This window comes from Habropoda laboriosa, unplaced genomic scaffold (assembly GCF_001263275.1).
Source record: "Habropoda laboriosa isolate 0110345459 unplaced genomic scaffold, ASM126327v1 scaffold295, whole genome shotgun sequence".
Lineage (NCBI taxonomy): Eukaryota > Metazoa > Arthropoda > Insecta > Hymenoptera > Apidae > Habropoda > Habropoda laboriosa.
Genome location: NW_017100429.1, coordinates 407,408 through 435,373, shown reverse-complemented (window position 1 = coordinate 435,373; position 27,966 = coordinate 407,408). Strand labels below are relative to the sequence as shown.

The 27,966-nt window shown below is 42.2% G+C and overlaps 1 protein-coding gene across 2 annotated transcripts in view; it reads left to right on the top strand.

The window, feature by feature from the left end:
• LOC108575741 (patched domain-containing protein 3) overlaps window positions 1-22,128 on the top strand; it is a 30,191-nt gene extending 8,063 nt beyond the window's left edge. The window contains exons 2-10 of one of the 2 annotated variants that reach the window (XM_017938633.1): window positions 12,484-12,760; window positions 13,254-13,464; window positions 13,611-13,796; window positions 13,869-14,212; window positions 15,957-16,157; window positions 16,870-17,001; window positions 18,724-19,037; window positions 19,128-20,100; window positions 20,161-20,224. In XM_017938633.1, coding sequence (XP_017794122.1) covers window positions 12,484-12,760; window positions 13,254-13,464; window positions 13,611-13,796; window positions 13,869-14,212; window positions 15,957-16,157; window positions 16,870-17,001; window positions 18,724-19,037; window positions 19,128-20,100; window positions 20,161-20,162 — 2,640 coding nt within the window. In that variant the 3' untranslated portion in view covers window positions 20,163-20,224. Of the gene's footprint in view, window positions 1-12,483; window positions 12,761-13,253; window positions 13,465-13,610; window positions 13,797-13,868; window positions 14,213-15,956; window positions 16,158-16,869; window positions 17,002-18,723; window positions 19,038-19,127 lie in introns of both variants that reach the window. The other variant, XM_017938632.1, reaches the window with a different exon arrangement.
• The last annotated feature ends 5,838 nt before the right edge of the window (window positions 22,129-27,966 follow it).

The following is a 27,966-nucleotide window of genomic DNA, read 5'->3' as shown; positions in this document are numbered from 1 at the left end:
AACATAATGCTAATGTATTTGCAACAATTTCAAACAATGTAAATATACATATATTTATCCTCATTTATATTCGGGTTTATTTTAAAGTACCAATAAACTTCAAGTGTAAGATTCAACACCTCCGAAAAAATATATCACTTCATTAGTATGTCGCGTCGTACATTTACTTTACGCGATATTGGCTGCATAGATTTATACAAATTACATTCAAACTGTTACTAGAAGCATGCAAACAAATGTATCAAAGCAAAAGACTCGCTATGACTTACATATACTTCTCATATAAAAAGCTTCAGCTCTCAATAATTTCTGGCGAGTGCAGCTCGTCATTGTCAGTTTGCTCAAGAAAGTTCACGACGAGCTGGACTCGTCATTTCAGTTCAAGGGGTTAAACTAAAAATCAATTTCTGTCACCATTTATTTAAATTACATAAATCGAGCGTGTTAATTAAATACAAAAGACGTCATTGAAGAGTATTTTCAAAAAAAAAGAAAAGAAATTAAAAAATAGGTACTAGAAGTTCGTTTTTCTTCTTTTATTTAAACGTTAACAACAGGTGCGCTCGTGTGCAAGAAAGAAAAAAAAAATAAGAGAACACTTTTCAAAAGTATCCACACCAATTTAAAACACATTTCTCTCTCCGAACGTGGAAAATATCACGTATTTTTGCGTTCGTGCTCGTTACCACGTTTCACGAACCGCGATTAAGTATGCGACGAATGTAAACGCACGATCTGCACCAAATACGCCAAATTGTTGACACTTTGAAAATACTTTCCTTTCTTTGTATCGCGGAATTTCGTTAAATTTCATTTTACTCAGCCTTCAAAATTTCCCAATTTAAACATTCCACGTTTCTTCTTTTCCCAATAATTTTCCAGACCTGAATTTGTTCGCGGACGATAGAGATGATAGGGTTGACGACCGGGGAATCACGGAAACCGTTTTCTCAGACGTTAACGCGCGATTAAAGGCGATAGTAATCTCGTTTGGAAGTAGGTAACCCGTATCAACTGGTTTCCCGCGGTTGATTAAAACGAAAACCTTAATTGCTGACGCGGCTGGGCGTTCCAGCTGATCTGCATGCGTCTGCTATCGTAGTACCGTGCTCGAAATACAATCCACGCTATGGTATAGTTGTTTTTCCCGGTTGGGAATAATTAGGGAACGTTTGAAAAGGGGGAGGTTGCTGTAGAGGCGCGAGGCTCGAATGCAAATAGTGTAACGCGGGGTCGTTTAGAGGCAATTCAGATTTCCGATTTTCACTCTTAACGAAGGAAGTCCCGTGCGAATTGCCGTTTTTAGAACGCTTTGCAATTGAAATTGAATTAGGGCGCGGTTTGGAACCGCGCCTTCCGATCTCGAATAGCCTTCTCAGACATTTTACAGTCTCTAAGAGTTTCTTCAGCGACCTTCGAAGAGTTTAAGGAAGTCTTTTAGAGAAAATTTTACCGAAGCTACCAAAGTCCTCCGGGATCATTCGGAGATCTTCCGAGTTTTCCAGAAACATTTCAGAGATCGGGAAAATTTCTAAACGCCCCTAAAAGTTTCTAGAATATTTCGGAGATATTCCGAAGTCTCCAGAATTTTTTTGAAAATTGGCAGAAGTTTCCGAAGGCCTCCAGATGCTTCCAGAATATTTGAAAGATATTCCAAGGTCTCCAGAATTTTTTTCTTCTTTCTGGAGGTGAGTAGAAACTTTCGAATGCTCCTGAAGATTTTCAGTGCCCGCCATAAATTTCCAGAAAATTTCCGAAACTCCCACGAGCCTCTACAGCCCTCCAGAACGTCTGGAACACTTTCAAAGGCCTTCGAACACTTTCAGACAGCTTGTATACGCGCTGGTTGTTTGGAAATCTGCCATAAACGTGATTCAGTGCTCATCACTGGCCAGGAATGCAAAGTAACGCTTCATGGACGCGTTGGTTTCCAAGTAATTACTAGAAGAAGATGGTTCTTAGCACTTGTTGCTTCCCCTTAACGCAAAGGGGCGAATACTATGCGAACAGTCGGGGAAAGTAAAGGGCCATTGTGGCCGATCAATTTTCCTCATCGAAAAGGATCTCGTTTTTCCTCGTCCAGAGAAAGGTTCTCGGAATGAATATTGCAAGAAGTGGATAAGGAAACGATAGATCTCTACGTTTTACGGGGCATTTGCTTTGCGTAACGGAATAATTATTATCGCTTTCGTCGTTCACCATTGAAACTATGCAAAAACTGCGTCATTGAATCGCAAAAAGTGTCTTAACTCTTAACTATTAAGATATGAAACTGATTTTGCAATCGATAGCAATCCCAATACAATTACATCTGCAGGCTTCAGGCAGAATTATTATACCTGATGCCTTTCAAAATTCACTATAGCGTATCTGAGCAGAGAAAACGAGGCCGAAAGATTCGTACTACGGGGGAGGCTGTTAGTTTTCATGGGACCTAGGAATAAGATCTACCTGTGTTCAGGTCAAATTTCCATGAAAATCAGATTCGAGAAGTGAAAATCGTGTAGAATTCATCGTTCAACCTTATTTCCACTTTTTTAGAAGCAGCTGCGATCTACCAGGGGCGAGAGATGATTTTAGGTTAAATTTCTTGTGAAAGAGCAACAGGCGAGGACTGGTTCGAAAGGGTTTGAAAGTTTTTTTGCGGAGAAGGTATGAGGAAACAATGTTGCTCCTTTCACGAATCTTGTTTTTGTTCTCGCCTGAAACAGCTTCGCCGGCGATACTTTCATTAATGAATCGAAAAGTGATCGGTCGACGGATCAAAATAGCACACTTTCTGTTCTTTTCGGAATTGTGAAATATGCATGCCTGTAGGATCGGTTCCGAGATTCAGATTTTATTGTACGACGATGGTGTCATAGTGAGATAAAAGGATGTCGTATATTACTTGACGAAGTAAATGGCATATAAAGTGGGTTAACAGTATAGAGGAAAAAGATAGTTGTATAAGCAAGAGAGTTTCAGTAGTTTCTCGTTATCCAGAGAGGCGTTCAAATATTTCTCCAGGCTCTCTGATACTTTCAGACACTTGCGCAGGTTTATTCGACGCCTTCGGTGGCTTTTGAACGCGTTCGAGAAACTTTTGAAACGCTTCCAGGTGTCAGAGGCTATCGGAGACTTCCAGAAACCATGACAGGTAGAAACGACAGGAAATTCCCGTCAAAACGAAGGCTCGAACTTGCGGTTACTTCACCAACAGCTCTACCATTTTCCCTTTTCGTTGATTAACAAAGAGTGGACAACACAAACGAATAGACAGAGTTTCGTCACTCGTTCATCGACGAAATCGCGACTAGAGACCATTAAGCAACGCTCATCGCGCTTACTTTCGTTTCACGTAACGTTCAACCGTGTGCGTACGCACACGAAATTGACCTGAAATCACGTTTTGATACGTTCGCGGTCAATTAGCGAGCGAGCGAGTTCGCCTTCAACCCTGCTGGAAAACCAGTATAACGTGACGCAAAAGAGCTGCTTGTGAAACGTGCCCCTCCATACACCTCTTGTCTCCCTATGAATTTCTATGAATATAATCCATAATTAAACGTGCTATAAATTGATTATCGAACAGATTTTCGTATTTGCATCTGACACAAGGATTGAAATTGAGTCAATTACGCTTATCACGCACGATAATCACCTAAACGACGCAAGATCAACGCCCTGTCGGGTATCCAGGCTCGATCTCCAGCGTCGAGGCTGCCAACCAGCAGCAGCAGCTGTTTGCAGAGAATTATTGAAAGGCAGCTGTATTTCCAGTCAGATGATTAAGTAATTCCAACTTACGCCCAAAGTACGCCGCTGGTAACCCCTGAAATTTATGGAAATTTGCTTCATAGGTGTCTGGAATGTATACGAGCACTGAGAAATTACACGAACAGCTCTGAACGAATAGCTGAGACAGAGTGGAAATGTCGCGGACGATGTGAAAAATTGTTTACAGCCGGTCAAGGGACAGGAGAACGATAACGGCGATGTTGACGCATGGATTTCGCAAAGGATTGCTTGAAAAATCCTGGAACAACCTACCAACTGGCTGTTTTTTTCGCAATGCTCGCCGGCATTTAAGCATCGCCGCTGGTTTTCCACCATTTTCCTCGAACACTGTAGGCTCAGCTTGTCAATCCTGTTCTTCGGTACGAAATCAGAGGACTTGAGAATATTTCCAAAGGCTTTGAAAGCTGCTAGAAGTTTTTAGAGGTATCCTGAGAGTTTGAAAGGGTTTTCGGCGACCTTCTGAGGATTTCGGAATTTTTTTCGTAGTTCGGATATTTTCAGAGGCTTCCAGAATCTCCGAGAGACTTTCCGAGGTCTTGAAACATCTTTCAGAGCTCTTCAGAATTTTTGACAGGCCTCCACAGACATCCAGGATCTTTTGGAAATCTTGTCGAGGCTTTCGAAATGATTTTCTAGCATTTTCCTGCTCTTCTCTCGAACATATAACACGCACAGATTGATTAAACGGCCGGTTGGAAGTAAACGTAAGCAAGAAAACAAAGAAGCATCGGGCTGAAGCGGCTCTTCTTCTCGAGGGAACCGCACCGTGTCGACGTGAAAGCACACCGTGACGTGAGAATTTTCCATTTTATTATTTATAAGCGTTACTTTCGTTCTCGGCCACGTGCCAGACCGACTTGTCCGAACATACCTGTGTAGAATTAGTTCTGGTGTTGTAGCTACTCGAATCTTACGATTTTGGACATTGTTAGGTTGCTACGATTAATTAGGTTCCCAGGTGAGAGAATATTTTGGGAAAGTTGAACTTCACGAAAGTTCGAGAAATTGTAACATATTTATTGTAAAGTATTCGTCTCTTTCTAATACCTACATAATTTCTAATTTTCTGGATCAATCCTGTTCCAACTTTGGATTATTAAATAAAATTGCATTCTAACGACTGACTGGCTGCGTTAAATCTGAACTTTGAGACCGCGGACAGTGAACAGTTTGCATAACAATAAAGCTACATGAACCGGCTGAAAGTGAAGTATGTTTTTCCACGGATCGATAAACCGCGAAACGACGTGAGGATGGTCTCTCCAGGAACAACGATTAGCCTGCTTGTGACTTAATAACAAATCACCTTATCATCGCGTCGCACGCAACAGCTAAATAAGAAAATTGCACTGAAATCACGTCAATGCTACGTGTCCAATTGATTCTTGCCAATTTCTCCTTATTTCTCCATCAAGAAGCATCTTTTATTTTCCTTTACTCTTCTGCTCGCTAAATTTCAACCCCAAAGTTTGGGTTAGGTTAGATGACGTTTACAGACCCTTAGAACATTGTTAGGGATCGTTTAAAATTTTCAGAAGCTTCCAATGTCCCTTAGAATCTTTTAGAATCTTTTTAAGGGGTTTAGAATTTTATGAAAAAACCAGTAGAAATTTTTAGACACCTCTGATGACTTTCAGAATATTTCGGAGACCTTCTAGGCCTCGAGAATTTTCTCAAAGATCGATAACAATTTTTAGAGGCCTCCAATGACTCTCGGAATCTCTGGGAACCGTTCTGAGGTGTTCAGAATTTTTTCAGAAGCTGAAAGAAATTTTCCAGAGGACTCTGATGACTTTCAGAATATTTCGGAGACCTTCTAGGCCTCGAGAATTTTCTCAAAGATCGATAACAATTTTTAGAGGCCTCCAATGACTCTCGGAATCTCTGGGAACCGTTCTGAGGTGTTCAGAATTTTTTCAGAAGCTGAAAGAAATTTTCCAGAGGACTCTGATGACTTTCAGAATATTTCGGAGACCTTCTAGGCCTCGAGAATTTTCTCAAAGATCGATAAAAATTTTTAGAGGCCTCCAGTGACTCTCGGAATCTCTGGAAACCATTCTGAGGTGTTCAGAATTTTTTTAGAAGCTGAAAGAAATTTTTAGAATTTTTTCAAAGAACTGTAGAAATATTCGGACACGTCTAGAGACTTGAAAGTGTCCACTCTTAGGGTGAACATTATTTCGTAGTGTATAACCTGTTGCACCACACTTGTTCAGGCATCGCACACTGAAAGAAGGGCAGCCATGGTCACGAAGGGACGTGACACACGGTGGACAAGGATCGTACAGTGAAATTGAATTGGCATTCGAATGGTGAACTCGCGTGACCAGCGTCGCTGATTTTCATTACCTTAGCCTATCCCTTACGGATCATTCATTACCAGAAAATTACAGTTCCTCACCTAGACTCGTTAACAGTTTGTTCAGCCTGAGTAAAACCAGCGTCGTAATCGTCACACTTCTTTGCTGCACTTATGTAAACCCGTTCTCCATAGTTTATTATTGTTTCTACAGGAAATGACTGGAAGGTGTTTCTTCTGAAAGTGTGAAAAAAATTGGTGAAAGTCTGACAGATGACTTGTGTATTCAAATATTACCATGCTTGTTCTTCGATCAATTGTAGCATAGTTGTTTGTTCTCAGTTATCAGAAGTTATCTCTATATAACTGTCAAGGATTCCCCTGTTGAAATTCTCGGGTCACTGTAAGTTTATCTCGGCGAATTTTCTAGCACAAAATTATTGAAAATCTTCTAACGGAAGAGAAGATACTATTTCATCGATTTTAACGTTGTACTTTAATCTGTCGATAATTATTCAACGTATTGCCACAGTATGTTGCTCAATCTATGTGTTCTAATTAAGTAAGCAACTCCTCGCATACTCGAAGAATTCACTTGTACGTGGAAACTCTCTCGAAAACACGTAAACAAATTCCTATTTTTGAATTCTGTTAGGCTAAAAATAAACGTGTATAGAGGAAGAGATCGGTAGAAAGTAAGGTCACTAATTGGCCACTGGGATCGGGTCTAGGTTATAGCAAGACTGTGCAACAGCAAGTGGATACAATATATCAAACACGTTTCTTCCAAATTTTCGTTCATTTCCAGCGTGGAGAAATTAATTACCAAGATTTGCTTCGCTAATTAACTATTAGAATCAGGTCTAGATCACGTGAATTAGTAATAATTGCGGTAGGAAGAGCAACCGAGGATTAACAGAAAAAAGTCACCGTTCCAAATATTTACAAATTTGCACATTTGGAGCAGTGCAAATTTTCTCTTATCAGGTGTAAAAGAAATTCAGATTTGTTGTTGAAAAATCATACGAAAATCTATATGTACATAAAAGTTTGTAACACTGTGAAAGAGCCTCGGAGAGGAATTTCACCAAGCTTCGTCACTTCTTCACCACGGCGAGAGAGAAAGATGTTGCATAATCGTACGAAGCTTTCCAAATAATAACAGAAGTTCGCCGCCAATCCTGTTTTCACCCCGTTCGAAATATTGCGCAACAGTGAGCCAGCGGTCGTTAATTAGCCTGATTAGAGCTGTTACGTTCGTCCCGCGGTGTGTTACGGATTTCATAGGTGGCGAACAAAAGGCGGCTCGATTGTTACGCGACGGTTATTCAATCGTGGCGGATCGAATAAGGAGCGTGGCTGGTTACCCAATGACCAGTCGACAGGCCACTTTCTCCGTGACGAGCGAGAGAAGAGAAAAGTGATGGCCACATCGCGGAGATCGGCCTCTGAACCTCTACTCGGCTGCGTAAAACCACGTCATCGAAGCTCGACGGTGGAAAAACCAGCTGGAATCGAGTGCAAGTGGTTTTAGAAAGTCGTTCACGCTCGAATCCACTATGTCCGGAGCCAATGTCCTTCCGTTTAATACGGATACACTTGTACATCGACGCTTTCGAATCTTATCGATGAGATCTTGATGGCTGATTTTCGGTCAAATTGCTGATTAGGTTAGATCAGGCTAGATCGTCGCCGATTTCTAACCTTTTTTACTTTCGTCTTACGGCGCACATGAACTAACACTATACGACGCGCCAAAAGATATATTTCATTTTTTCTTTTTGGTCGATCTGACAAAAGAGTATTAGATTTTTGACTGATCTGGCTGCCACGCCAGATTTGCATGTCTTGCTCAGGGGGCCACGAGAAAATTTTCATTATTCTAAGCATAGTATTATATTATGCTTTATTATTATTATTTTTTTTTTAAATTCAAAATAACGTCTAGTTAGCTATGATGTTCGAAATTTTTAGTTGACGATATTCATTTTATTTGCTCTACTACTCTAAACATTTGAGGCCCTCCGGTCACTGATGACCATCGTGGTCCCATCGGGGAAACAATCTTCGGTTACAGGTGACCAACGTGGTTGTCGACGTGTTTTAATTTGCATTAAAAAATCTTGGTTACACCTGTGGACCTCCCGCGGCACACCGGTTGAAGATCAGCGGGCTAGATGGATGACGATTCTTTTTTCACTGTTAGAACATCATTCCTGTAGATTATCATCTTTTTAGAAGTCTTCAAAATTATACAAAGAATGATTAACGTAGCGAAGAAATTTTTATAGAACAGACATCAAAAGAGAGGAAAAATATGTTCCACGTAGGTGCTGCCGTAGAAATTTCAACGTTTTCTTCGAGAAAATTATTTACAGAAAATTACGTTACTGTTGACTGTAATTGAAGTATGTATATTGAAGTCTGCATAAGACTGCATAAGGGCTATAGTATTTTTTAAATATCTTTCTGTCAGACCAGAAATACAATCGGTGTACAGCAAAAATCAACACAACTCGTGCGATCGTTTCAGGTACGATCTAAATTTTTGCTTCATGTGACACTAGAAAAAGAAAAAAATTCGCATTGCCAGTAAACAATTGCGTCTCTGACGATGTTAACCCTTTCGCTCCGAAGGGCGTATATATACGCCCTCGAAGAATGAACATTCATATACGAAGAGCGTATATATACGCTCTCGAAAAGTGGGCGCTCGGGTACAAAGAGCGTACATGTACGTTCATACCATATATATACTTTTCTTTCTTTTTTGTTTTTGCGACAAAATTATCGTTTGCCAAATTTCATTTAAATCTTATAAGACAGATATTGGAAACATATGGGAAACAAAAATCAGATATGAAATGTACCTCAGTGTCGACTAGTCAGTAATGCGCTACGTTCATAGCGATCATATTTTGTCACAAGCGCGCCGTAGCGAAAAGGTTAAAACTGTTCTCATTCGCTTACACAGTCCTAGTTTGTCGTTAGATGAATCAGAATGCGTGTATACGAATAGCGAAAAAGTTGATATGCTACTGATACCGTTGCAATCTGTCCACAGAGACGAAAGAAATTTTTTTAAAAAATTTTTTAAATTTCCCGGTGACACTTACGCGGGACATTCTGTACAGCAGATTGCTAGCTTCACTTACGCTTCTCAATCTTCACCTTTCGCGAAGATTAAAACAATTTATATTACTTATCGGATCACTTGATAGAATACTGAGTGTGTATTGCGAGAAGGGTATTCGGTGTCCCTTCTCAACGAGCAATTCCAGTGATCTCGGCCTCTGCCGATAGCACCGAGCGCCCCAGCTATCATTCACCAACTAATTATTGGATAATTTGAAATTCTTTTCTGTTTTTTTTTTTTTTAAATAAAATATCACCGCTATACAGAGATAGAGTGGCTATTGTGCCTCTCTGTGGCGCAATGGAAAAGCACACTTAGTCTAATAACGCAGACATCCGTCCCCCTTCTTAAGTAATCCACTGTGCGTCTACGACGGTGAAACTCGCGTTCAATTTTAACAATGGAAATCGCGCACATCCGTCCACTTCGATTCGACCCATCTCATTATATCGTATCTCCTGTACCTCTGTCGAAAAAAAAAAAAGAACACAAGAAGATATTAAAAATTCTGAATGAAGAAGTGGGTTAAGCAAATTCGTGCAAATGTCATTGAAAAGCGGGCGTAAAAGTGACGCACGAAACTTGACCTAGATATCAACGACGACGACACACGCGTTCAGCATATCGAAATTGTGGTCTCGAGCCAGTCGATTCCTTTGGATCCAGGACAAGGGGGAGGGAGATTGCAACAGGCTACTCCGTTCGAGATACAAGAAACGGACCGCGATTCTTTTCTAGGAAGCTTATTGACTTGCAATTCTCGTTACGTCAGATCTATCGTCGGGCTAAAACGCGCAAACACAGGGGTCACGTGAGACCGTTGACCTTAAAACTGAGCGATCTTCGTGGTAATCCGATCGGATTAAGGAATCTCTTCTTGTCACAGAGCGCGAGGGTTGGAACAACTTATTTCAGGGACGGAGAGATTATCTCACCTTTGGAATATTCGTTTGCAAACACTTGTACAGGATAGGGAAATTGATTTTCAGGGATAAAGTGATGCGAAGAAAAAAGTCACAAGTGCCCATTAACCTCTGTGATTCCCCTTTCGAAGATCTGTTTTCAGGCGCTTTTAGAGGTTAGAAGAAGAAGAAAAAAATGATTTCGAGGTGTTTAATGGCGGAAAAACTGGCGATAGTGTTAAATAATGAGGGATAAAGAGATGTGGTTGAGGGATCAGGTAACTGGGGTCTGAAGAGACCGGTAGCACTAGATCAGAGTCTCCTGTTTCATTCCCTGGATCAATGTCCTCTTCATTGTTTCTTCTGGAAGGAACTCGTTCTTTCTGGATCATCAGCCCGCATATACAGTATAGTGTAACACTATACCGTGCATTCTTCCTCAGCATCTCATCCGTCTCATCTGTCTGGTGTCTTGTAGTACTCTTCTTCTCAGAGTTTGCACTCTTTCTCAGCATCTCATGTTCCACCCTCGCAGTGTCCTTTCTGTTTTTAGAAAATTTCTGCAGGGCTAGAGAGGCTCGGTACGGTGAAATATTTTTACACCTGTTCAGCGTACCTAGTTACTCTGAACTAAATACGAAGTTAGTTATATAAATTTCGTACGAACGACTGTAGTCGATCCAACTATTCTTGCTTAATAAAAGAGATCATATAATACGGAATTGCACTATCGCGTGTTAGTTCGCGCCGGGCCCGTTCGTTTACATAAGCGGCGAAGAAACGCCGATGGAATCTGAATTCTAGAATCTTTCGTTACGCGGCAAGCGAACCGTGCGAGGAATTTCTCGTGGTTTGAGTCGCAGCCGCGTGGAAAGTACCGATTCTCATCGCTTCGGTGTCGTTTAATGCAGAACAGAAGGGGAAGAAAGCAACACAACAAGCGGGAGAAAATTGCGAAAATTTGGGAAGATTCCGGAATCCTCGAGAATGCTGGAAATTTCGGAGCTTCTGAAATCTTCGAGAACTCTGGCAATTCCAGAGATTCTATAATCCTCGAGAATGCTAGATATTTTCAGTGTTCTCCAGAAATTCCAAAAGCTGTCTTCACTAGTCCAACATTTCCCATTTCTATCTCAACGAGGAAGCTATCGCTCTTTCTTCCGACTCGAGTCTCTCCTCGCAAATAAGTCTAACGAACGCGGATGATAGGTACTGTGAGTGTAAAATACGTCGATTACGAGTTGCAGTTTCTATAATGGAATTATCCTGGTACCCGTAATTTCGCCACAGCTGATCGGTGCCCGTAATGGCCGCCTGGCATCCGAAATATGTCCCTAAACGTCGCGTTACGCACTTTTTCTACCCGACCCTCTTTTATTCCACGCTTCAGGTTGCAACACGAACGCTGTTTAATATTCGAATTTGTTAGCCACTGGCAACACGCACCGATCGCTCCACTTTCTATCGTTTTTCCCGTTTTTCTAACAGTACTCGGCCAGAATCATAGCAATCAGCCTGTCATAAATCTCAAACAATGTTGATTGATAGGTATCCACGGGCACGTCCCTGGGACCAGTTTCTTTGCCGCTACTGTTGGCTGCCATATTGTCTTCAACTATTATACCCACACGCACACACACTAGATACAGCAAGTGTGCCATTTTTCTTCACCGAGTATTCTTTCGACTTTTTTTTCTGCAAACTGACTTTCCTTCTAAATATTTTACAGTTACGATATACGATATCTAGGCTGTGTACGTTTTTGCACGTAAAATATGTCGAGATGTGAAAATATTAGGTCGTTCGATAAGTTCGTGCCGAAATTCTGTAGCGACGATATTACGATCTTACCAAGAAAAATAGGAAAATGTTGCGGAATTAGAAGGCACTTACGTTTTTCTTCTTTTTCTCTTTCTATCAAATTTAACCCCTTCAGGGACACCGGCACATATGTGTACTTTTAGATTTTCCGAAAATTCCAATATTTGCGATAGAGAAAATATGAAAAACACAATTTCCCGAAATCTCCAAAAATCTCCTAAGGAAAGTAGTTTAATTGCTAACGATTTAACATGAATATCACAATGTGCAACTACATAAAAAATTAGAGCAATATTTTCTAACTTAAAAAAAATCGTCCCTGAAGAGGTTAAAGGTTCGTTGAAAATATCGATCTAAATTATAAAATTCGACATGGGATGACCTGATATAACGTACGAGCAAGTTTCTATCCAGATCTCACTTGCTCGTTGGGAAAATTACGGGGTATAATAATTTAAACTTGAAAAATGACAAATTAGCAATTTGCACGAACACCCGCAGACTAATGGTGACACATGATAACTGTGCGATGATGATGTGCGTAGATGTGGAACAACCTGACCTGCGTGGACGATTTCCTGAATCGAGCCTTTCACAAGTTAGGTTTGGTGGTCGGCCGTCATCCTGGTTACTTCGTGATCGTTCCGGTTCTCCTGGCCTGCATCTGCTTCACCGGATACCAGAGGATCCATTACGAGATCGACCCGGAGTATCTGTTCTCGCCGACAAATGGACCGAGCAAAACGGAACGAGCCATCGTCGAGCAGTACTTTAAGGTCAATTACAGCCAGAGATTCAATTTAGGTCGCATCACTAGGCCAGGTAATTTATTGCCAATAAAGGAAGCCTCCATAAAACCCCAAAAAAAGCTTCCCAGTTGCTTCAACAATTATTCCATTGTAATTAAATTACACACACACAATTGTGGTTTGAAGGTACAAATGTGTCTTAGTAGGTCAGGTAAATTGATCCTGAAAAAGAGGTTCTTTTATGTAAATCATAAATCTACTATATTGAACGATCCACGTGATTCTGTGAGAAGAGCAGCAACGTGGAAGGCAAAGTTCAAGGAGAAAGTGCATCAACTTCCCTGAAAGCGTTTCCTTGTTTGCATTGTGTGTAATTTCGCGGCTGCGTGAATCAATCGTGTCTCGTACGGTTTGTCATTAACCTGAGAACTTTCACGTTTCATTGAGCCGTTGCTAATTAGCAGGTTGATTCAGTTTCCTCGGCGTTTCGCCTCCCCCCCTCGTATCGTTCTCTTTGTAGTTACACGTTGAACCAATTCTTATCGCTTCTTCCCTGGTGCAATTAGGTCGATTCGGTCACGTGATCATCACATCGAAGGACGAAGACGAGAATCTGTTGAGAACAGTTATATTCGACGAGCTGAAGGAGCTGGACAACATCATCAGGACTGCCAAAGCTACCTACGAAGGGGAGGAGTTCACTTACAGTCAAATTTGTGCCAAATGGTTGGACACCTGTTTCACCAATGGCATCTTGAACCTCCACTATGTCATAGAGTAAGTATTGCCATAACCATACTCCCGGAATTATTGTAAGAAGCTTACGTTCACCCTATATTCCCATGTCGGAAGTGGAATAGACCACTCGATGTCTCAGCTTATCTATACATTTTGAGGTCTAAGTAGTCGTTAGCGCTTTGCAGTGATGTGGAGCAGAAGAAGCTCAACTTGACTTTCCCAGTGACGTTGAATCCGGTCACCTGGGACATCCATCTACTGCCAGTTTACTTCGGAGGCAGCGTAATTAACGAGGACCTGGTGATAGAGTCTGTACCCTCTTTACAGCTAGGCTACTTCCTTACCACTGATAATCCACGTCAGGATGCAATGTAAGTTGACAAATCGCAAGTCTCTGATCTAACCAACGAGTTACACTTCACATTCCACGTTCTCCGACACAGAGGAGCAGCCTGGGAGGAAGCATTTCTGGAGGTGATGAGGAAAGTAGAAGAGGATGGAATGTTCAAGCACATCGCTACCGCCAGGTTCGCCTCGAGGACCTTGGAACTGGAGCTGGAGGAGAACACCAAGACGATAGTGCCTTATTTCTCGAGCACGTTCCTCCTGATGGCACTGTTCTCCGTGGTAACATGTATGATGACCGATTGGGTGCGTAGCAAGCCTTGGCTAGGCCTTCTTGGCAACGTTTCTGCAGCAATGGCCACTGTTGCTGCCTTCGGTCTCTGTATATACCTCGGAGTGGACTTCATCGGGCTCAATCTGGCTGCTCCGTTCCTCATGATCGGTGAGTTTTAATGTAAAGTGTCGTTTAAATTCGAGTTCTAGATTGGACTTTTCATCGATCTGTTAGAGAAAAGCTGCGGCAAATACGTCAATTAGTATTCGTTCGACATAGAACAATTGGCAGACAGTTTTCAAGGTCTGCGAGAGCAACGAACTATCGCACTTGCAGCTTTCTTTTATAATCTAACGTGATGGATGCAGGTTAAGTAGATTCCGTGATATAATCACTCGTGCAACAGCCAGGGTAATTGCAATTCTACGTGGGTGACAGGTCAGAGTCCTGTGAAAAACCCGACGGAATCGAGCCATCTTCGGAAAACTGAATCATCTTTACCTTCTCGTTTGCGTTTCCCGGGTTTGTCGGAAAAGATACGAGTCTTGTGGCGCCTACAACCAGCGAATCACCGATGAGAATTGTTACGCGAGTTCTGGGAACGATGGGCGCCACGGAAACCACAGAAAAATGTGTCTTGAATGCTCCTTCGAACGTTATATGCGAAGAATCGTGTGGAACCAGCTATTCTCTACGGTCGTGAAACGTTCGAAAAACTCATTTTCAGACACAACGCCGGCTCTCGGAAAGTATTCTCCACTTAAGAAAAACATATTATTCTCTAAGGAAGAGTCACGCGAGTATCAAGACTGATACAATTTTACGAGGGAAAAGGGATACCGTGGGAGGGAAGATACGGGTATTTCGCAAGGATCCGGTCGAATGTGTCTAATGATGACCAGCAATCAGTCAGGTGCACGCGAGCGCAACGCGACGGAAGGGAAAAGTCGCGACTGGGATTTCCGCTTTTCACGCAAATCACTCGTCGGATCCAACCTGATCTCTGTCCACTGAATTGAGTCGAAGGGGCTGGTGTACTCGGGGTGTCGCAATGATTTCGTCAACTATTGTTGCATTTTCAATCACTTGGTTTCTCTGGTGCGCACGATAGCTTGCAGCTAAGTAGGAAAGTTGCTGGTAGATAGGCGGAAAAGGAAAAGTTAGGAGCGCGTTTTCGTCCTGAGCCTCCTAGTGGACGACTTCTTCAGTAAGGTTTTCTAGGAGATTCGTGCCTTAGACGCGGGAGAAACTGAGAAGACTCAGGTCAGAAGGTGTATATATACAAATAGGGGCCTTTATGAGGACTAGCGAGAACCTGTGGTTAGTCCCGTCCCTCTGGTGGCAGAGCATAGAAGGGTCGCTACAAGCTGACCAGACTTCACGCGAACCCGGATTAATCGCAAAATTATCCTTTCTTTTTCCGTAAAAAGAAAAAGAAAAAATATTTAAATCTAATTAAATTCTGGTTAGTCAACGAAACAGGTAATTCGATTGATAGATGAGAAAAAGTGTCGACGGTTGGGTGTAAACGCGAGAAAGTTCTGGAAATTGGTCATCCTTGCTCAAGGATTGAATAAACGCTTGCATTAGCGGCTATAAATCGCCGTCCAAATGTAGACAGGCTGAATCACGAATAAACCGACCATTCTGATTCACTCGACGCGCTAACTGCCGCCTTGTTATCGCGATAATGGTGGTCGTTTTTATATCGCCGCCAGGGGTGTGTGCGCGATGACAAATCGCTCCTTAGCCTGACTCACTACTGTCACCTTTTATTCGTCCAGCCTCTATTATCCTAATTTACGATTAAAACAATTCGATAAACTGAATTAACGTGAACGTCGAGACCGAGGATGTTTTGGGGGAGAAAGAAGCTATCGAAAGACGAGCATGTTGTATTATTTGTTCACAGGTATCGGAATAGATGATACCTTCGTGATGCTGGCTGCCTGGAGGAGGACCAGTATCATGAAACCTGTGCCTGAGAGAATGGCTGCCACTCTGAGCGAAGCCGCTGTCTCGATTACCATCACCTCTCTGACAGACATGATCTCGTTTTTCATCGGAATACTTTCACCTTTCCCTTCTGTTCAGATCTTTTGCATTTATTCAGGTGAGTGGCGGAGACCCAAAAATTCTCACCAAGTAGTTTTTTCCAACGATTAACCCTTTGCGGTCGTACGTCTACTCTGAGCCGCTGAAGCAAAGAAACTATTCGAATTTTGCGTGCTTGTCGCACGATGGAGAAGTATAAAATATAATTTTTATATAAAATGAAACTATGAGCCATAAACCAATTAAACAGTCCTTCCTAGCCCCTAACAAATTCCTTTCCTACCATAAAGAAGTTCAAGACGCATCCTGGTCATGTTTACTATCCGTTTCCCCTTTCCGGGTTTTCCCCAAATTATTTCAACATTTGCAAGCCACCTTCACCCTCACGTTCTCCTTCCCTCCACCACCTTCGACTTCCAACCAATCGACACACACACCGAGGTAATATATTCGTACGCACAATTCCAGAATAGATGATTCAAAAACACTCCGACCAAAGGACACGTTATTCACCATCCCCACACCGACTATTCAAATTTCGCCCTTGCGGTATTAATTTGTCGGGAGCGCACCGATACCACTCGCGCTCGAGATCAAACAATTTTCGTGTCGTTGATTATATGAAAAATTCATTCTGGCCAGCTCAGCACCCATGTGTGAGTTCAATACGACCGCAAAGGGTTAACTTATCGGGGAAGATCCGGTAGAGATGGATGAAATTATAAGGCTAATAGGATTTCTAAGGTTATTCAGAGGTGTTTTCTCTCCAGGATTCGCTGTCGTTTTCACCTTCATCTTCCACCTGACCTTCTTCACCGGCTGCGTGGCGATCAGCGGCTACTGCGAGCAGAAGAACCTCCACAGCGTGCTCTGCTGCAAGGTGCAACCGCTCTCCAAGTCCAGTGAGTCTCTTCCTCCCTTTTCTCACCCTTCAGACCACCATTGGTCACTCGAAAAACGCGCACACACACACACACACACGTAGAATTTAGCAAATATCCTCGACAACATCTCCGGTCCGTCCAGTGAGTCTCTTCCTCCCTTTTCTCACCCTTCAGACCACCATTGGTCACTCGAAAAACGCACACACACACACACACACACACGTAGAATTTAGCAAATATCCTCGACAACATCTCCGGTCTACGTGTCGAGCTTCCAAGTCAAGATACTAATATGCACTCGCTCGAACTAGTTGCAGCAAGTTTTCCAACACATTTTTCAATCACTGGACACTCTGTGACGTGTGAATTCAGAACAGAAGTAACCACAGACGTGTTTCCTCGTTGCATAACTTTAGTAATAATCCACGTGGCCGGTAAAAGTAAGAGTTCAGCGATTTCGGTTACTACATCTGATATGACGCGAGTAGAGGTGGCTGGCAAAGGAAGCAAGCCTGTTAAATGCCCAAAGAAGGTGTCATCCGGAATACTTTACAGGCGCCGCCTAGTTCGATGTATCGTTCGTCGGTTTTCATTGAACTTTCATTAATTTCTTCACTTTCTACGTGAAATATCGGTGTCCCCGAGCTATATAAAACTGTCGTCTCTAATTATTTTGTAACGATCGTGAAAAAAATGTTTCTTCGCTGGTGGAAAAAGAACTCTTTCGATTAAAATGCTGTTGAAACGTCTCTTGAATCCTTGCCCGGTGTTTCGTTCCTTCAGAAAAGTTACCAGGATCGATCTAATCGTTCCATAAGTGCACTTTTTAAAAATTATTTTCTTTCACTTCCCATATTGCGTGATCCTTTCTATTACGACAGCAAGAAGTACAAGTTACAGCGTTGTAAATAACGGGAAACTTGTTTCTATACGTCTGAGAAAATAATCGAAAGAATGTCAAAATCGATCTTATTTGGCGCGTCAAGTTGTGAAAGATGTGAGCGGTTAAGGGGTTAATCGACAAATCCGCTCGCACGATGATACGTACACAGCTGTAGAATCGATTATTTCGCGATCCGAATCGAGTGACTTTCTCCGGGGACACTCCAATTCGATTTTAACGAAAACCAGAGATCTGCCGCGGTGGCGCGGCACGGTTACGTCACTGGAGCGCGCCAGGTTACGTTCGAGCGCCGCTAATTCGTTAGATCACAACACGTTGCGTAATCTCGTCGCTTTCTCCACTGGGACATTGTCAACAGTTATGAGCAATGTCATCTTACACACTCTTACATAACTTCTTCCTCGTTTCTGTTTCCTAAAAAAAAAAGGAAAACGACAGAAAATCGTGCATCTGACCAATCATCCTGTGTGGCTGCAGCGGAAAGCCTGATTTCAGCTGTTCGAGAATGTTCGGTAGAGTTTTTCTTCCTTTTTTTCATTCAATTTTCTGCAGGTTCGAATAACGAAATACCAAGTAATTAGTAATCGATAAAAGTCGAGACATGGTGAACGCATCTTGGACGTCTATTGTCCCCTCTGATTTAGCCGTCATGCGAACGTGTCTCGCCTCGTTAATGCAATTAACATTGTCGCTTGGCGCGTGACATTGTCCTGGCAACCTCTGCTGCCTTTGTTCCCACCCGAGGATGACTTCATCACAATTGCTTCCCACAATTCCATCCAGTTTCAAAGTCAAAGGCAACGTTTCCCGGAAAATCGACTTATTTACTCTTTCAGCGCATCGCTCGTGGCTCTACAGAGCACTGTGCTCCGGCGGGATAGATCCTGATGATCCGTACAACCCTGTAGACAATCCAGAACACGGGTGCATGAGCTGGTTCAGAGATTATCTGGCTACCGCGCTGAACTGTAGGCCTGTCAAGGTTGTCGTCATCCTGATATTCGCCTGTTACTTGGCTGGAGCACTTTACGGTTTGACGACTCTTCAGGAGGGCTTGGATCGTCGCAAGCTCTCTAAGAACGACTCATATTCCATTGTTTTTTACGACAGACAGGACTACTACTTCAGAGAGTTTCCGTACAGGATACAGGTGCAGTAAAGAATAAATAGAACGAATTTAACAAGTTTCTTGTAAACGTGTAGAAAATAAGATAGCAATTCTCCAATTACGTTTCTTCAGGTGGTGGTTAGTGGCCAGTACGACTACAGCGATCCAGTGATCCAGCAGCAAGTGGAGAACCTGACGAGATCGTTGGAGGCCAGCAAGTACATCAGCAGCGCTCCAATCTACACGGAGAGCTGGCTGAGAAGCTTCATCAGCTATGCGAACAACAGCGAAGCCGACGTGGATATTAGCGACGAGAAGAGCTTCATCAAAGTATTAAAGGACATCTGGCTGTTCGCGAAAAGTAGCTACTCCCTGGACGTGAAGTTCGACGAGACCGAGGAGCATATTATAGCTAGTAGATTCCTGATTCAAGCGGTGAACGTCAGTGGTACCAATCAGGAGAAGGACATGGTGAAAGAGTTACGTCGAATTTGCACTGATTCACCGTTAAACGCCAGCGTCTTCCATCCTTACTTCGTCTTCTTCGATCAATTCGAACTGGTGAAACCAACCAGCATCCAGTGTATGGTATTCGGTGCTCTGATTATGATGCTGATCAGCTTCATCTTCATACCTAATGTATTATGTTGCCTGTGGGTGGCATTCTGCATCATCTCCATCGAATTAGGCGTGGCTGGCTACATGGCCTTATGGGACGTGAATCTGGACAGCATTTCCATGATCAATCTGATTATGTGCATAGGCTTCAGCGTTGATTTCACTGCTCATATATGCTACGCCTACATGAGCTCCAGACAGAAGACTCCGGAGGACAGAGTTAAGGAGAGTCTGTACAGTTTGGGCCTGCCGATAGTCCAGGGAGCCACATCGACGATCTTGGGGCTCGTAGCCCTGGTTCTAGCTGGAACGTATATCTTCCTGGTATTCTTCAAGATGGTGTTCCTGGTGATCTTCATAGGAGCGATGCATGGAATGTTTCTGCTCCCTGTTCTATTGTCCCTATTCGGTCCCTCGTCTTACAAAGATGTCACGACAGACCCAGATAAGACTCAGCAGAGGAAACTCCCAGGAAAGGACCTGGCCTGTAAGCTTCAGCAGCCCTACGTGATTCCACATCCAACTCTGACATACTATCACCCCTCAGGAGCCACCAAGAGCCTCCAAGGCAGTCCTGCGACCAGTCTAGCAGCCTTCGAAGAGAGGGATCCAGGTCTAGGGACCAGTGAAGACAGCAATTCGACAGAAAGTGGCTCCTCTCAGAGCAGGAGAAGGGAAGGACAATTGGAACAGGAGAACCAAAGGCGTCACGACATATGGAGGAAGTCCATAGGCATCCTTTATGGGACATCTCAGTTCCAGACAGCCTCACAGCCTACTGCACCACCTCCAGACTATGCTGGTGCTGGTCAGCAGCTTCAGAGTGATCAGGATCGTCGAGCAACTAGAACAGTGTCTTATGTGGGTCCTTGTCCAGCCTACAGGTCTGCCAATCAGTTGCACAGGGATCACAGGAGGAGTGGGTCGTACCATAATCTTCAGCATTCGTCGAGGTACCTGACTGAGCCACGTTATCCTTAAGTAGAATGATGGTAGCCTATTGTGTATGGGAACCTTTACCTCTGACCCTCATCATCCTGTCCAGGAGACGGTCATCGACAGTATCATTTGTATTTTATTGAAAACTGACAGGCTTCCTTGACTGCCGACGATCCCTCCAATGCTGTAAATATTGATTGGTGGATGATTGATCAGTTGGATCCGTGGGGTTCCTTCGTTGAACAGGATTTTTGGTGAATAGAGAACTCAAGTGACTCGTTTTTTCAAGTGTGAGGAACACTGTACCATATAGCGAGCTAGCTCCTTCCCAATGTGACCACTCTGGTCTACGCTTTTTAGAGCTCCCAAGGCCAATTATTATGAAAAATTTCGACTCGTTGAGGGAGCTTGAAAAGTTCAGACATGGGTGATCAGTACAGTGAATTTGATACGTTTATACTTTGAGCCGTATGCATGATGACGAACTTCTTCTTTATTTAGTTTCAGCGTCGAATTTCGAGATGTATAGGTTAAGTTTTATCTGTAACCAGCAGGCAACGGCAGTTACCGTGCGCGAGTCAAACAGGGATCGTGGAAAATAATAGTGGAGGATGGTTCTCCGCGATCCACGAAATCTGCTCAAATGGAAATCAAAACCAAAACGTAACAGCAGGGAGGTCCAATTTAAAGTAAACGAGAAAAGAAAAGAAAAGAAATTGGGCAACTTTAATATTCGTGCCTTATGAAGAAGTGTGTTCTTGTTTGAAAAAAGAAAAAAAAAAAATTAAAAATATACAAAAATGGGTCCACGACCAGAACTGAAGGAAGAAAATTTCTTTTCCTGACATTTTGTCATGACCTTGCGTCAGAATGTGACACGTGATAGGGAGTCAATTTTTACATGTTTCTCGGGGGAACACGCAGCGGACATGTTTGCTTCCTCCATTTTGAAATATTCGATTTTCGGAATTTTCTGGAACCCTTTTTTTTTAGCCTGAATACATTTTTTATAAATATTCTTCGCTACAGCTTCCAAGTGGCTGAAGCAAACACATCCAGCGTGTTCAGCACAACTATTTCTGTATAGCACTAATAAATAGTATGCGTGTTGGTGAGTGAGAGAGTGCAACGAATAATATGCACCGTCACAGACTGGCTGCTGCCATTGGAAATGTTCTTGTAAGCGAAATATATTCTGGTAATTATTCCCTCACGACTATATCCCAGAATTGTAACCATCGCGTTATTTTTATGCAAATTCACAAAGGTAACGTGTCATATCTAACCAGTTAAAACAGGTATCAACTGATTCTCTCCATAAACAAAATTTCTTAAAATTATTTTCACTCGAAATAAATTACAGTTGGACAAAATCTTCATGTAAAACAGAACCTCTATGTAGAATGAATAATTCTCTAGCAAGAGTACAGAAGACAACCATTTACCAAGGCAACTTGCCAGTGGTCGGTTTAGGTTATGTTACCATATCAGCAGACCTATTCCCACGAATCACTGGATAACATTCGGTGTTCCAACCTCTATTTATCGACTTTACAGAGGACTTAAAATAGGTATCGGCAGCCACAAATAGTCTTTCACTGGCATACAAAAAAATACAGTTCGCAAATGATAACTTGAAAGAGTCTAATTAGAATTGTGATTATCGTGTGACTCAGAAATGATTCCAGAAAATAATGTTCAAGTATTATTTTATTTAAATTTAATTGTACAACATTGATTCCTTTTAAGAAGAAAGGAGAAATATGCAGAAAAAGAAATCGTTGAAGCCCTTTTATATCCTCTCACGTGTCTAGTCATGCATGAAACACGGAGTTTAAAGTTGAGTTGCCCCTTTTGAGATATTGCATCTTCTGTTCTGGATAGTAGACGATTTTCAAAGGGTTCCATCGAGACAGAGATTACCTTGGAATTCTTGCACGCGTGGAGGAACACCATCCAGACATTGTGTATCGCTATTCCAGGGAATAGTGACGTTTACGAGCACTCTTGGAGGTTAGGAAATTTTTTTCATACTCCAGCCGCTCTTGGAACTGTCATAATCTTTGATATAAAAGAATTTATCTCGCCCTTCTCAATTTTGAAATAATAATTTGGAAATTGTGCTGAATAGAATATCGAGGAATTAAGAAAGTTAGGTTTTTAAATAATTCGAAAATCATTTTTAAATTATTAACCTTTTTTCTTTCTCAATTCAATTTGAGCCTGCAAGTGAAAGAAATTGAATTCCTTTGCTGTCTCGACATGGACACGCTCTAAACCGTGATAGCTGCTCAACACATCGAACGTACCCGGTTCCGATGGAGCAATTTGCTATCAGAGAAAACAGAAACAGTGATGGAAAAAGCCGGCTGAAGTGGCTGACGTTATTTCTTCGCCCCCGTCTGCGTTAACATATTGTCAGCCAGTGAAAAGGAAGCTTAAGCCGCGGGAAATCCTCTTAACTGGAGCTTCTGGACGACATTGTTCTATTATTAATTCCACAATCCAGACATTTCCGTGATTTATTAAGGTTTTGGTGAAAAATTTTTTTCTTTATTTAATTAGAAAAATTTTCCGAGATGAGTATTTGAAAAATTTTAAGATTTCCTTACAGCGATATATTTGACAAAAATTCTGTTATTTCGGTACTATTAATTTGTCAATTTTTTAATCAATCAATATGTGATATCTCTGGACGACACGAACTATAATTACAGTCAGGTCAAGTATCTGCATCTAATTTCGTGTACCTCGAGCCATTGATCGGACAAATTGATTTGCTTCCACCTGGAGGACGAACATCACCGTAATCCATTCCTATTCGAGCTATCTCCTGATATCATTGAACGAGAACACCATTCTGCAGCGCAGCACCGGGCCGCGACAACAGCACGCAAACGTCAACAACGTTATTGGACATGGGACGTCCAATCAAACTTGTATTCATGGAGCAGCGTCCGCAACTTCCTACCACAGTGCACTGTACCACCAGGTTCTCTCCTATCTGCCTGTCTTTTTTTTTCCAAATTCTACATCTAAAATTTACCATTTTTCGTCAGTCAGGTGCACCAGTGTTCTCCTAATTCCAATTTATGCCGAAGACTGTACACATTGTCCAGTTAGGAAGACCTTTAAAACAGGATCCAAATTCAAAAATTTTTCTTGAAGAAACTGTAGTCGAAATATGATTCGAACTTTTTTCTACCACGAGATACACTTATTCACTATACACTTGGAAATTTTCGTCAAAAAATATCGAAAATTATAAAAGATACCGCTGTCAACATGAGGTAATGTTCGTTCCTCAATGGCTCTCATCTCAGGTCCTGTGTAACTCCTCGAATTTTCAAGATGGCAACTCGAAATTTTCACAAGGTATTCTCTGAACATCAAAAAGCAAGAAATCTTTTTATCTTTTTTCCTCTTTCATTTGTAAAAAATGACTCCGACCAAACCAGTATCTCACATTCTGCTTCCCTAGGCAAACGCCACCTAAGAAAATATTCACAAAACTTACCAAAAAAGATAAGAGAAAAGAAGTTTCCTTGCTTGTTCCTTCCTTCACAAGCGCCACGATGGAATATTGAATAAATCAGCATATTGAGGAGGGGCTAACGCGAATTTCGCCCATCTGGAAGAAGACAAAGCCGGAGTTCCTCTAATTCTGCACCAGGGTAACTCGATCAGAGAATAGTCTCCTATGAATCTACGGTGCTCAAAGGGTTCGATACCCGGGTTCAGTCATCCTGAGAACGGAATTATTCGACGCTGGTCGAAAGTGTACATCTCAGCCGGGGAAATTATTAATGGCGTGCGTGACGACGGGTTATGCAACGAGTCTGGCGTGCTCCTCCCGGCCTGTGAGTTATTGTCGGGGATCCTTAGGCGAGTTCCTGGCCGGGGAGGTACCTGACGAGTATCCTGACAAGCAGCCTGTTGCGTGACCTGCCCGATCAATATCTGTACAGGCGCAACACCCCCAACCACTCTTCCTATCTTCTCGAACGAACGCGTCCCGCTCAATCCCACCATAGACTTGCTCACCCTATTCCCTTTCTTTTTTCTTTCCTTTTTTTCTTACCTTGTTTTATCCATGACTCGATGGAGGGAAGTGTCTCTAAGGGGATTGAAGGGAGTCGGAACTCATTTTCTTCAGATACTTGTGTGTCGGATCTACACTGGTTACTTTATACCGTGTTCATTTGTTTATTTAACAGTTTGAAGACACTAGCTACGAGAGAGAATGCGGCGAAGTTCTCACGTTCAAATATTTAATTTGTATTTGCGACAAAAACGTGGTAGAAATATAAAATGCTTTTACCCAACGAAGCTTCAGAGGTGAAGTGTCACGAGGTTTAACCAGGTCCTCTCAGAACCGTATTTTTTATCCTCAAGGTACACTCATGCCCCTTTTCTTTTTTTTTTTTTTTGTAAAATAAGGACTAAGTAGTACCTACATGGAGTACGGTGAGATTAATTTGACGTAGACGTTGTTCTCTTCAGATTGGAGATAATTATTTATCCAGTCTCTAGAAATATTTGTCCCGGAATTAATGATATTCTGAATATTTTCTCTCGTCCTGAGGAGGGAATTAATGGTGTATCTGTGATGTCTATAGTGGTTACGTGTCACATCAAGTTTCGCGCTACACAAATTAATCCAGTGGAGTGGATGTAACGGCGTTTCAATTATCGTGTAGCGATCTTAATTGCGTTATTCCCATCGTGTGGCTGAATGGAACTCTTCTGACAGGCAATTTGCCATAATTATCGGGAGCATGCTCGAGCATGTCACTTGTACTAGTTCATGCTGTGTGCACAACTATGACAACGCGTCTTTGCGAAAATCACAGTTGTTCTTCCGTCTGTTTTATTAGAAACGGAGAATTATTTATTACACCGAGAATATCGTTCTTGGGTTTCTCTATCTGGAAAATAATTACGCGGTTAAAGAGCTTGACCCGGTTTTTCCACGTTGACGTCAAAACTCGTGCATAAGTTCCGTCAGGAATTTCCATTCCCTTCTTGCAAAAACATTACAATATCCACCGTTGGAAAGTGTGCTCGTTTACCAGTAGAAAACTTGTCCCGTGGAAAATAAGGAAAAAGCGAGGCTATTACTTTCTACCTAATTAATTTTCCAAGTCCACGTTGAGTCTATGATGTCAGGTCTGAGTTCATAAGCTAAACTCGGCTGAAGTTGTTCCTATTATTTCTTTTTCTCTTTTGGTTGCTATCACTTTGCCTGTTTCTCAAATTTTCCACACATTTTTCGGACATTTTCGTCTTTTTTTTTGTTTTTGCATTTCTATCAGTGGGTGAAGTAAATAAATCTTTAATTCTTTAATCTCCATCGAGCGAAATCAACTTGGTCTTGGGGGTAGAGGTTCATCTCAACAAGTAGCCAGTTAAATTCCAGGTCGAAGCACCGCCCGGAAACCGGAGGTTCGTGTTTAAATTCGTGGGATTTTCGTGGGTCGAGTTGCGTCTTGGCGAGCGGCCGCCCTCTCTTCCCAGGTAAACGACGCCTTCCTGGCGCCGCGGCGACCGCGTCCCCTTCTCGCCTCAGACACTCTTGGCGAACTTGGAGATCTGTGTACAGCACGCTCGCCGCGATAACAATACATTGCATCTAACGTAGATTTGGAAATTCATTATTTCGAACGCAACGATCTCTTTTGGATCTGCCGGACTCCATTTTCTCCTTTACTCACTCTAGTTTAACTTGGATTTATCTCTCCTTTCGTATTCACATTGAAAAATTAATCAGCTGGGCTGAAAATTAGATTTAACTAGGTTTGCTTGAAATGCAGACGTAATTTAATCCTGATACGGATTTGAAAAATGGATTTTTTTTTTTTTAATGGTAAATTAATTCCGACAGGCTACACGTTCGTTTTAATTTGGAACATTGATGAAAGAGAAGTGTTAGGTGGACGGTAGCCGTTGAAAATTGACCAGGTCGGTATTCACAGCTCGTTCTACACCATCGAAGCGCTTTCTCCAGGATGGTTCACGTGTTTCCCTCCCCTTGGAATCGATTGGACGCTCCCTGAGCTTCCATTTTTGCGGCACCTCTCCATCGCGTGTACCTCGATATCGCCTCGCAACGCGCTAACGACGTCGACCTGGTTTGGAATCGTTTGAATTTTCCAGATATCCAAAGATTAAATCGGAGATCTGCCTCTATTTCCTCTGGAAAAATAGAAAACACGAGGAGAGCCCTGGAAACACGGCACAGAACCTGTCTCCTTTTCCCTCGCACAAATTCGTACAATTCTTCTACAATTCATTGGAATTCCAATTTGCCCGCAAAAAAAAAAAGAATATTTCCAATAATTCTTTCGACTCTTCTTTCCACGTCGTTAGATTCGTATATTTGTATAGGCCAGCAGTGGTCAGACACGCACACAACCTTTCTTACCTCCGGTTTCCTCCAGTGTCTTCAGAATTTACTGGAAATTGAATTGAATTGGTAAAAGAAATTTTCGAGCGATACTTTTCGAATTCCAGATCTCTTCAAGGTCACCGATCGAGGTTACGGAATATTCCATTGGCCTGTAATATCATTGAACGTCGATATCCGGATGTGGAGGCCGCCGTTAACGTCAACCATTCTTTTTCAGCGGCGGAACATGGCCTGGCCGTTATCTGAGGCCACGTCAATTCCAATAATTGGAGGATCCCGATAACACGGCTCCGCTGAGGAGCCCGCGGCACTGGCATTTATTAGCCAGGATTTCTCTCGATACAACTCTGCTGATCCTGGACCCTTTTCTACAATACTGATTCCCTGCATCACACGAGAACAGTGCAATCGATCGCCTCCTGTCCTGTCGACGAGATTCAGCTTGCATTTTAGCCATGGTCACTGAGAAACATACAAAAGGGTCAACGAATACTTATATACACTACCGGCCGAAAGTTTGGAATCACATTTATATTAATATTGAATCTGCTACTAATTCTTTATTGATTTGAAATTGATGATGTAGAGATCAATAGCACTATATCTCATTTCGTTGGAAAATTATTATAAATGCTAACATTTTTGGGGAATTTTTGTGCAACTTGCAATCCAAACATTTGGCCGGTAGTGTAGGGTACTGTCATACCTTGAAAATGAAAAATTGCATAGTTAAATAAAATTGTGGGTAAATACTAGATGTAAGAATGTGAGTTTGTGTGTAATGCGATAGCCAAGCGCGTAGAGTGTCAGATTTTACTTAACGAGGTCACAGGTTCAAATCCTGGTGGGTTCAGAAATTTTTTCATAGTTTGATTATTATTGTATGATAATTTACTTGTAGTATGGATGCCTCCAGTGCAAGAAAACTTACAAAAAGTTCCCCGTGTGTGATAGGGGGGTTGAAAATAATAGACCCACAGTAATAAAGAGGGGATGGCCCTGTTT